The sequence below is a fragment of the Geotrypetes seraphini genome, chromosome 3, assembly GCF_902459505.1.
Source record: "Geotrypetes seraphini chromosome 3, aGeoSer1.1, whole genome shotgun sequence".
Classification (NCBI taxonomy): Eukaryota; Metazoa; Chordata; class Amphibia; order Gymnophiona; family Dermophiidae; genus Geotrypetes; species Geotrypetes seraphini.
This window is the reverse complement of record NC_047086.1, coordinates 224,526,138-224,538,239: the sequence shown is the minus strand read 5'-3', so window position 1 is coordinate 224,538,239 and position 12,102 is coordinate 224,526,138. Positions and strand designations below refer to the sequence as shown.

At 43.7% G+C, this 12,102-nt stretch overlaps 1 protein-coding gene across 4 annotated transcripts in view; it reads left to right on the top strand.

Moving 5' to 3' along the window:
- The window catches only part of SLC39A5 (solute carrier family 39 member 5), a 69,680-nt gene that overhangs the window by 15,579 nt on the left and 41,999 nt on the right, over nucleotides 1-12,102 (top strand). For all 4 annotated transcript variants that reach the window (XM_033935578.1, XM_033935580.1, XM_033935579.1 and 1 more), the window contains exons 2-3: nucleotides 3,094-3,616; nucleotides 8,389-8,620. In XM_033935578.1, coding sequence (XP_033791469.1) covers nucleotides 3,108-3,616; nucleotides 8,389-8,620 — 741 coding nt within the window. In that variant the 5' untranslated portion in view covers nucleotides 3,094-3,107. The remainder of the gene's footprint in view (nucleotides 1-3,093; nucleotides 3,617-8,388; nucleotides 8,621-12,102) is intronic.

Sequence of the window (12,102 nt, the reverse complement as noted above, 5' to 3'; positions counted from 1 at the left end):
AATGCACTTGTAAGTCAGCAAGAGGAATTTAAACTGTATTCAGAAATGGATGGGGAGCCAATGAAGTGACTTGAGGAGAGGGGTAATGTGGGAATAGCGGCTCTCACGGAATATGAGTCATGCAGCAGAATTTTGAACAGATTGAAGAGGTGAGAGACGGGTGCGCAGGAGGCCCGAGAGAAGTATGTTGCAGTAGTCTAAGCGTGAGGTGATGAGAACGTGGATAAGGGTTTTGGTAGTGTGTTCAGAGAGAAGAGGACGGATTTTGGTAATATTATAGAGAAGGAAGCGTCAGGATTTGGCGGTTTGTTAGATCTGAGCAGAGAAGGAGAGAGAGGAGTCAAAGATCACCCCAAGGTTGCGAGCTGATGAGACAGGGTGGAGGATAGTGTTATCCACAGAAATAGAGAATGGTGAGAAGGGGGAGGTGAGTTTAGGCAGAAAGATAAGGAGTTCAGTTTTAGCCATATTCAGTTTGAGATGGTGGCAAGACATCCAAGCGGCAAGATGGAAAATCTTACTAGGAGAAGTAGCAGAGGGGAATAGGTTGAGACAGGAGGTCTACAAGGTTTCAGTAACGAAGATGGAAAATCTTACTAGGAGAAATAGCTGAGTGGTTAAAGTAGGAAGCTGAGAACTAGGCAAGAGAAGGTTCAAATTTAATTGCAGTTTCTTGGTCTTGGGTAAGTCACGACCTTCTACTGGCTCTGGTACAAACTTAGGGCCAGTGGCAAAACTAGGTTTAGTGTGTGCTAACACAGGACTTTCCTGCACGCTGAGCCCAGATTCACTGCAGCAGTATATTTAAAAAAAAATTCTATTTGTGTTTTGGAGGTCATGTGCTAATGGGATAGGAGGTAATGTTCAGTTGTGGATTAGGAATTGGTCATTGGACAGAAACTAGAGGGTAAGGTCAAATGGTCATTTTTCTCAATGGAGGAGGGGAAATAGTGGAGTGCTGCAGGGATCTGTACTGAGATTGTTGCTATTTAACATATTTATAAATGATCTGGAAATTGGAATGACAAGTGAAGTGATTAAATTTGCAGATTACACAAAACTATTCACATGCAGACTGTGAAAGTTTGCAAGAAGACCTTAGGAAACTGGAAGACTGGGCATCCAAATGGCAGATGAAATGTAATGTGGACAAATGCAAAGTGATGCACATTGGGAAGAATAATTCAAATCATAGATGCTAGGGTCCACCTTAGGAGTCAGCAACCAAGAAAAAGATCTGGGTGTCATTGTAGACACAATGCTGAAATCTTCTGCCCAGTGTGCAGCTGTGGCGAAAAAAGCAAACAGGATGCTAGGAATTATTAAGAAAGGGATGGTAAATAAGAATGAAAATATTATATATTAATATTCATTGTTTGGCACTGTTAACATTTGAAAGTTAATAAAGATTTATAAAAAAAAAAAAAAAGAATGAGAATATTATACGAGGAGGTGCTGAACAGTTCTCAACCCAACCAAGAAAAGAGTGATGTGGGTATGGTTCAATCAATGATCTGAAACGATGTCAAAACATAGAATTTCATTTCTGCAGATTGGCACTTAATAAAATAAAATAACATTCTTTTCAGCTACAGTGGCAAAATAACGCTCAGCATTTAGGAAGTTGGTTGGTTGGGCTGAAAATTTTCAGCACCCCCTCATAATGCCTCTGTATCGCTCCATGGTGCAACCTCACGAGTTTTGAGCACAGTTTTGGTTGCCGTATCTCCAAAAAGGTATAGGGGAATTAGAAAAGGTCCAAAGAAAGCGTGAACAAAATGATAAAGGGGATGGAATTCCTTTCATGTGAGGAAAGATTATAGAGGTTGGGGCTCTTCAGCTTGGAAAAGAGAAGAGAAGGTTAAGGGGCCTCTGAATTACTGGGCCTTGAGATTTGATTTGTAATTGAGGGAGGGGATGTGTGTTTTAATATTCTCTTCCCAACTAAACTATTGCAGTGACAACCCTAAACCAGAGTCTCCCTTCAAAACTCAGCTAGGCCACCATCATGGCAGAAACTGCCCAGCCCTGACTGGAGAGCAAAAACCAAACTCCATAGGCTGCTTAAACCTACTCCAGTCAGTGTCATGACCAAATCCTGCCTTGTTTACATGTATAATTTGTCTTATGCTCAACCATTGCAAGAAATTTTGGATTTAGCTTGTGTTTTTCAATAGTACCTCAAAGTAGGTTATAATTAGGTTCATTAGATATCTTCCTGGCCCTAGAGTGCTGACAATCTAAGGGGCCTTTTAGATAAATCGCATTAAGGCTTACCACAAAATGCATTAAAGTGTTTTGTGGTCATTTGCCAGTCAACATGCACTAATTGCAAGGGAGATGGGGGTGGGATGTCATGGGTGGGGAATGGGCATGAAAGTGTTATCCAGTGCTTGCTGGATAGCATGGACTTAATGTGAGAGCACTGATCCCCTTGTAAATAGGAGGTGGGTAAGTTTTTTAATCAACTAAACAGTGCTGGTGAAGTAGTGATTTTATATTTTCAGTTGAGATTTATGGCTATATAAGTCTGCCCACTTTTTATTATAACAAAGAAATTGACCCTGGGAAATCCACAGAGAAGAAACTCCAAGAGAAACCAAAAAACACTGTGGAGTGACGATGTTCCTGAAATGGACTTTATTGAAAGTTTCAAAAGTCAACATAAACAATTCCACATAAAAACCTTAAGGACCTAGTCCGCTGAAAGCGTAGGACCCAACATGGTCCGTGTTTCGACAAGATGGTCTTCTTCAGGGGTTCCAGCAGCGCGTTCACTGCGAATTTCCACGTAATTGTTCTTTTGGACTGATTAGTTTTTCCACGTATCTAGTACCATAGGATTATAAGGTACTCCGAAGACCACCTTGTCAAAACACGGACCGGGTTGGGTCCTACGCTTTTAGCGGACTAGATCCTTAAGGTTTTTATGTGGATTATTTTACTTTTATGTGGAATTCTTTACGTTGACTTTTGAAACTTTCAATAAAATCCATTTCAGGAACATTGTCACTCCACAGTGTTTTATTGGTTTCTCTCACTTTTTATTATATACACGTTACTGGATCTGCAATCCCTTTTTCTCTGTTTCAGGTTGATGTACAGTAATGGCCTATAAGATACTAAGACACCTCCTCACCATACTCTGGCTCACTGCTCTCAGGCACCCTTGGCCATGCCATGGAGGCACACAACAGACAACGAATAGGGTAATCAAGCACCATCTGACCTCTGAGCACCCAACTGTGGCTGGCATTCTTGGAGATGGAAGCTCTGATGGCGGCCTTCTAGCTGATGCACAGGAGGAACAGCGCTATTACCTGCAGCAGCTTTTCCGTCTCTATGGGGAGAACGATACTCTTTCCTTCCATGGCCTGACCAAGCTGCTGCTAAATTTGGGTCTCGGGAAGGTCCAAGTGGTAGAAATTGAACATGAGGATCTAGGCCACGGGCATTTGTCTCATCTGGACATCCTGGATGTGCAAGAGAACAAACACTCCCATTCCCACACCACCCTGGATCACATCCAACCATCGGCCAAGGAGCTGCCGCAGAAGATGCGAAAGAACCTCGAGGACGAGTCTGAAACTGAACCAGAGACTAATTGCGCAACCAGGTGAGTGTAGAATAATTTCCTCCCCTCTGAGATGTGAGAGAAGACTCGGTCTGTGCTAATTCTCTCTCTCTGCTCTGTTTCCCAGCTACCATTTTGTCCTCTAAAATTCAGGGGTGCCCAAAAGGTCGATCATGAAAGCAAAGTGAATCAGTCGCAGAGCCCATCCCGGGCTCCGTGATAGACTCGCGTTGCCTTCCGTTATACCTGCTTCCCGACCCTGTAAAGAGGACGCTGAAGAGCCAGGCCGACCAACGTTCCTCACTCGACATCAATTCTGACATCAGAGAGGAAGTTCCGGGCCAGCCAATTGCTGCCTGGCTGGCCTGGAACTTCCTCTCTGATGTTAGAATTGACATCAGGTGGAGAAGGTTGCTCAGCCCGGTGCTTCAGTGACCTCTTTACGGCGATGGCCTGTTCCCCGATGGTGGCGGCAGTGGCTTGGGGAAGGGCAGGGAGACAGAAAGACAGACAGGGAGACAGACAGAAAGGGGGCATGGAGAGAGAAAGACAGGGAGACAGACAGAAAGGGGGCATGGAGAGAGAAAGACAGGGAGACAGAAAGAAAGGGGGCATGGAGAGAGAAAGACAGACATACAGAAATAAAGGGGGGCAGGGAGACAGAAAGAAAGATGGAGAGAGAGAGAAAGAAAAGGGAGGAGGGTAGGGAGAGAGGAAGAAAAAGTTGGGGGAGGGAATGAAGTCTGGAGGAGAGGAAGCATACAGAAGGGAAAAAATATTGGATGCACAGTCAGAAGAAGAAAGTGCAACCAGAGACTCATGAAATCACCAGACAACAAAGGTAGGAAAAATGATTTTATTTTCAATTTAGTGATCAAAATGTGTCCGTTTTGAGAATTTTTATCTGCAGTCTATATTTTGCACTATGTCCCCCCCTTTTACTAAACCACAATAGTGGTTTTTAACGCAGGGAGCCTATGAGCATCGAGAGCAGCGCAGGGCATTCAGCACAGCTCCCTGCGCTAAAAACCACTATCGTGGTTTAGTAAAAAGGGAGGGGGTATATCTGTCTATTTTTTGTATAGTTGTTACTAAGGTGAAATTGCATAAAGTCAGCTGCCTTGACCTCTTTGAAAACCCGCAGAATATAAATGATAATTAACATTTTCTCTGCGTACAGTGTGCTTTGTGTTTTTTTTTTTATTTTATTGTTGGTAGATCATTTTGACTTGGTCATTTTAAAAGTAGCTCGCAAGCCCAAAAAGTATGGGCACCCCTGATCTAGTGTTACCATACCTGGACAATTGGCTGTTACTAGCTCATTCCAAGTACTGTCTTCTTTTCACCATTCAAACCACTGTAAATACTTTGCAGAGCCTGGGCTTCATCATCAACTTCGACAAGTCCAAGTTCACTCCAGTGGGTACCCTAACTTTCATTGGAGCACTCTTAGACACCAACTCTGCAAGGGCCTATCTGCCTCAGGAAAGACATCAGGCAATCATCCAGTTGGCAATCCGGTCAAGGCAGTCAACTCTGTTGCCAGCTCGGGAGATTTTACGACTGCTAGGCCACATGGCAGCTTCACTATCATTATTACCTCATGACAGACTCCACATGCGACCTCTACAGTGGCACCTCAAGTTACACTGGAACCAGCGTCTCCACACACTGTCACAGCTAATTTCACTGCCATCTAACATCAAGGATTCCCTACTGTGGTAGATTAATTCAGCCTCCCTTCAAGCAGGATGTCCATTCCAGCTCCCACCATCTTCTCTAACCATCACCACCGATGCTTCCAATCAGGGCTGGGGAGCACACCTAAACAATCTTTGCACTCAAGGTCTATGGACTCCCTCCGAACGGTCCCTTCACATCAATCATCTGGCATTCAGAGCAGTGTTTTACGCTCTTCAAGCTTTTCATTACTAGATAGGTCACAAAAACATTCTCATTCAAACCGACATCAAGTGACCATGTTCTATGTGAACAAACAGGGCGGTTCGTGTAGTATACATTCCAGGAAATCAAAATATCCTGGCAGACTCCCTCAGCAGGAAACTTGACCCACACGAATAGGCCCTCAATCCTGCAATGATAACATCCATCAATGATAACATCCTCAAGTGGATCGCTTTGCCTCACCACTCAACGCACAATGTACCCTCTTTTGCTTTCTGTGTCCAACTCTACAAGTTCTAGCAAGGGATGCTTTTTCAATTACATGGAACCACATTCTTCTCTATGCGTTCCCACCGCTCCCTCTCATCTACAGAGTGCTTCAGAAAGTTTTAACAGACAAGGCCCATCTCGTTCTCATTGCACCAAGATGGCCTAGGCAAATCTGGTTTCCACTACTTCTGGATGCACCCCCAATACCCTTGGGCGACCATCTGTCTCTCTTGTCTCAACACGACGGCCAGCTGCTACATCCCAATTTCCGCAGTCAAAGTCTCACGGCATGGAAATTGAGAGCTCACTTCTAACTGATCTTCCGCTCTCACAATCTGTCAAAAATGTTCTTCTAGCAGCAAGGTGACCTGCTACACAGAAATCCTATCAAGCAAAATGATACCTAGAAAGCTTGATTAGGAGCCTCAATTGAATCCTATTTCCCAACTTTTTTGAAGCACTATGCTCTCTCTCCTCCTATTGTTTTTTTTTTCTCATACGTATCTTATTTACTAACAACAACTTGTATTTCTCTCCCCATCTTTTCCTTTTGTTTAATATGTTTTTTCAGGTTAGTTCTATTCATTTGTTCTGTTTCCCCCAGAAATTTGTAATTTTATTGTTTTGTACATTGTTTAGAATTTTGAATAAGCGACTAATCAAATCTATAATAAACTTGAACTTGAAACTTGACTTGTCTCATGTGCATTTACACCTTATAGGTATTTATACGTCTCTATCATATCTTGCCATGGGGAGGTGGGTGGAGGGGGAGTATAGGGAGAGATAAGAAAGGAGAGATACTGAGGAACTGGTCAATAAGATGAGTTTGAACTGTATGTGGAAATGGACAAGGAAGAGAGGGGTAACATGGACATACACTGGTAGAATATGAGGCGTGCAGCAGAATTCTCAACAGACTGAAGGGGAGAAAGATGGCTTAGCAGAAAGGCAGGATTTTTGCAACGTTGTAGAGAAAGCAATGACATGTTTTGGAGGAATATTGGATATGCGAAGAGAAGGAAAGAGATGAGCATAAGAACATAAGAATTGCCACTGCTGAGTCAGACCAGTGGTCCATCATGCCCAGCAGTCCGCTCACACGGCGGCCCTCTGGTCTAAGACCAGCACCCTAACTGAGACTAGCCCTACCAGCGCACGTTCTTGTTCAGCAGAAACTTGTCTAACTTTGTCTTGAATACTTGGAGGGTGTTTTCCCCTATAACAGCCTCTGGAAGAGCGTTCCAGCTTTCTACCACTCTCTGGGTGAAGAAGAACTTCCTTACGTTTGTATGGAATCTATCCCCTTTCAACTTTAGAGAGTGCCTTCTCGTTCTCTCTGCCTTGGAGAGGGTGAACAACCTGTCCTTATCTACTAAGTCTATCCCCTTCAGTACCTTGAATGTTTCGATCATGTTCCCTCTCAATCTCCTCTGTTCGAGGGAGAAGAGGCCCAGTTTCTCTAATCTTTCGCTGTACCCTGAGGTTGTGAGCCGATGAGACAAGAGAGTATGAGAGCGTTGTCCACTGAAATACAGAACGGGGGATGAGGAGAGGCAGGTTTAGGAGGAAAGATAAGGAGTTTAGGTAGCAATGTTAGACAGGCAGGCTGAGACTCGGGCCTGGATTCCTGTAGAAATTTCAAATATAGAGAGGTAGATCTGTGAGTCAGCAGCATAGAGGTGATACTGGAAGCTGGGGAGGAGGGGGAGATTAGAGCACCAAGGGAAGAAGTGTAAATGGAGAAAAGAAGAGGTCCCAGACCAGAGCCCTGAGGTACACCAACCGATAACAGAATGGTGGTGGAGGAGGTTCCTCCAGAGCTTATGCTAAAAGTGCAATCCATTACAGCATGGCACAGTACTTTGCTAAGGTGTTCTTTACATAGAAATAAAGTTGAGATTTGCATCCCTTCATCCACATATCCAGCAAACTTCTCTGGGGGGGGTCGCAGTAAAGTGCCGATTATACATGTCACAAATGTGCCACAGTCGGCCAAATGTCAGATATTCCAGGGCAATCACACATGTGCTGCTGAAATGTAGCCTCTGCATTTCCACACTTGAGACAACTATCTATTGATAACCTCATTATGCATACACTTCTCCCTCCATAGTCGCTGTGATAGGGGATTAACAGACCTGTGAATACAGAAAAACAGCGAATAACTTTTTCATATGTTTGCTGTTTTCCATTAAAAACCATCGTGAATATGGTGAAACCGCGAATAACATGGTGGGAGACCTGGCTTGTTCCTGAAGGAGAGGCAAAACATGGTGAAGAAAATGCTGGGAATCGGCAATTTTCTCTGGAAATGTTTGGAATCGGCAAATGCTCTGCACTGCTCCGATGGTCATAGAATTCTTATGATCGTCAGAACAGCGCAGAACATTCAGCCCGCCAGCCAGCGCTAAAAACCTCTTCCGTGCTTTTGTAAAAAAAGGGGTTTAGTTTGTGGGTGGGGCGGGAGCGGGGCTAGGGGGCCCAGTATACTTGTATGCCTAGGGACCCTCGAAGAATTAATTCTGCCCTGGCTAGGAGCTAGCCTTAACTAGAGTAGGAAATAGACAAAGGTAACAGAGCATAATGAGTTGCTTCCCATATCTCTATATTGAAATCTATTTCTTTTCCAAATTCAGCCCCAAAATGTCTGGAAATAAACCTCAGTTAGCCGTGTGGACAGATGAGATGATGGATCCCTTGTCCCTTACCACCTCTCAGGGATCAGAGCTTCCTACCAGAACTGCTGACCCCAAGCAAAGACTTTTACCCCAGGACCTGGTCCATGCCGGCAGAGATTTGACTGGTCTGGATGTGGTTGGAAAGCTACTTCTGCTGGATCACTCAGCCTATAACCATCTCCATGATGATGTGAGTATCTAAGTATGCTGTTTCTCTGTTGGGTTCCTTCTGCTCTATGAGCTGCTTTGTTTTACTTTCCATAAGGCATATCTTGATAATTCCATGCACTTTAGAGGGAGGGGGAAGGATGTTTTATGCATTCTAGGGTGGGGTCCTAAGGTGGTTGACTTTCAGGCTGCCTTAATAAGGCACAGCAAACTTAGTGTAGCTTATGCTCAAGTTTTAAAGCACTTTTTTTGGATAAGTTAAACTTTATATTCTCTCAAGGTTTCTGCATCTTGTCAGGGAGAAGCCGACGTTTCAGCCATCATGCTGTGGCTGTCTTAAGGGTATGCTGTGAAGTCTGCAGTTTGTCTTTATAATACCCTGTAAAAAGCCACAGCATGATGGCTGAAACGTTGGTTTCTACCTGCCAAGATGCAGCAAGACCCGGAAGCCTGCAACAAGCATAATGCCAGCTGTGGAAACCATGAGAGAACATATAACCCAGCTTTACGGGGAGAAATCTTTAAACTCACCAGAGAATATTCTATTCTATGGAAAAAAAAAAGAGACCAACTGACTTTCCCACCAAAATTCAATTGGTGACCAACGGACTGCCCTGTTCTCAATCAGGTCAGTAGACCCACTATTTACAAAGACAAATTACAGACCTCACAGCATACCCTGAAGAATGCCACAGCATAGTGGCTGAAATGTCGGTTTCTACCTGACAAGATGCAGCAAGACCCGGAAACCTGCAACAAGTTAAACTTTTACTCATGATTTAATAAAGTTTTGGGGTTGGTTTTTTTTTTTAATGAATTACAAACTTAAAGACAAGCATACCAGTACTTGAACACAGATTCATGAATATTAAGAAAATTATATGCGTTGAAAAATAAATCACTAACTATCAGAAATTTTTAATTATTTAGTCCACAAGCCTTTAGGGGCCAAGAAAAGTAACATTACAGAAGCAAATTTTAAAATTTTCAGAGAGGACAGCTTCGGGAGTGCAATACCGGCAGCCAGTTTGTATTAATCTGTGGGAGAAATTACTGATCTAATCATTACTCCACCCTCCTCTTTAGCCACAATAAAGTCCAGCAATTGCTTCAGTTCAAAGAAAAGAACATTTTTACCACCAAACGAAATGCAACATTTTGCAGGAAATTTTTATATAAAAGTGGTTACCAGAGAGAGGACTCTAGGCAGATAAGCCAAAAAGTCTTTCCTTCTAAGTTTATTCCAAGTTTAGTCACAATTTGATATATCGACCATCGACAAGTATCTGGTTGGTTTACAAAGCTAAAATTTAAGTTAAAATAAAAAGGGGCAATATGTGGACAGGACATAGACAAAGTTCTTTCTTCTCTATGACACTTGAGATATATCAGGAAATAAACAAATTGATTAACCAAGAAATTGCTCATTAAAATTCCTGAAATAAGTCCAAAGAATTACCGTATTTTCACGTAGATAATGCGCACCCGTGTAAAACGCGCACACGGGTATAGCGCGCGGGGAACACAAATTTATGTAATAAAATGTTAATATAGCACGCACACGCATATACCGCGCATGCTAAAACCTCCTCCTGCCTACTCCGAACCGGCATCCTCCCCCCCGCTCGCGTCACCCCCCCTCCCCCTCTGATCCGAGATAATCTGATCCGGCATTCCCCCTGCGAACCGGCATCCTCCCCCCCCTGCTTGCGTCACCCCCCCCCCCGCGATCCTACATCCCCCCCAGCACCGCAAATACAACTCTTACCCGATTGGGCACCGGCACCAGCACCAATGCACAGCACCAGCACCAATGCACAGCATGTGCCAGTGCCAGTGCCCGAAGATCCTCCCTCATTGGTTTGGGCTGGGCTGGGCTGGGCCGGGCGGTGCAAGAGAGATCCTCCTTCTTCCTCTGCCGGGCTGGACTAGGCTTTGAGCATTTGCGCATGCTCAAAGCCTTCTGGTCTCGCTCTCTCCGAAATTATCTCTCGCACCGCCCGGCCCAGCCCAGCCCAGCCCAAACCAAACCAACGAGGGAGGATCTTCGGGCACTGGCACTGGCACATGCTGTGCATTGGTGCTGGTGCCGGTGCCCAATCGGGTAAGAGTTGTATTTGCGGTGCTGGGGGGGGATGTAGGATCGCGAAGGGAGGGGGGGTGACGCGAGCGGGAGGGGGAGGATGCCGGATCAGAATGTAAAAAAAAAATTGTAAAACGCGCTCACACGTATAATGCGCATGGTTATGCACGGTTTGTAAAATTGTATATAACGCGCGCGTTATATGCGTGAAAATACGGTAAATCTCTATCATATTCCAAAGCAAACGTCACTATAAGAGCTGTTCTCTCAGTAATCACTTCCAGAGTGTTTTCAAGAAAATTGTCCCTTGGAAACACTGGATGAAGGTGGGTATACGTACTCTAGATGATGTAATTTCTGATAGAAGGCTGCTTGATTTTTCACGACTGCAACAAACATTTGGTATTGCTAAATCTCAAAATTATAGGTGGTTGCAGTTGAAGCAGGCCATTCAGGAGGGGTTCCTTGATTGGAAAAATCTTAAAAATCAGTATAGTTTGCCAATCCTGTGCTTCTAGACTGATTTCCTGGGTCACCAGGCCGCTCAGTGGTATAAATTAATAACTGGATTTATGAATAAGAAACCAAAAACTGTTCTTCATGGCATTTGGAGCATTGAGAATAAAGCATCAGATTACTGCGTCTCAATGGCCACGAATATGGACTTGGAGGATGAGATGTACGGTGTCTGCATGGTTTTTCTTGCTACATAGAGCATGTTGGACTCCGGTTAGATAACAGAAATTAGATAGTTCCAACTCTAATAGATGCTGGCTCTGTCATCTTGAACCTGGGACGTTAGATCATCTATTATACTATTGTCCCTTGATACTTCAATTTTGGAGATCCATTTGGAATCAGGTAAACAAAGTACTGTAAAATCCAGTGGCACTAACTTACGACACTGTGTTATTTGGCACTTTAATGAGAGCTAAAAGTAAAATATCATCTCACAGTAACAAATGTCTCTTTATTATGACAGGGGTTGCCAAACTGCTTATTTTAAGGAATTGGAAAAACTGGGATTGGTTAAACTATACCTTTTGGTGGGAGTCTCTGTGTCACGTCTTTAAAATGGAACGTATTATGGCTATACAACAGGGGCATTGTAAGAAGTTTCTAGATGTTTGGGAGCCATTGACTAAATTTTGCAAAGAGTGATTGTTGATTTTGCCCCTTGATCATGCAGGGTGGGGGGGGGGGTTGGAAAACAAACCACCAAGGGGAGCCGCACCGTCTCACCAAATCTCTATCGGGGAGAGAGCTCAGCACACACGTCTGTCTTTGACGCCATCTTGGCCCATTAAGTGATTTAATAAAGATTTTATCTCACAAAAAAATACTTTAAAGCATGAGTAAAACTATGCAGTAAAATTAGTTTACCTCGTATGCAAATCCTATTTAAATTAAAGAATTAATTA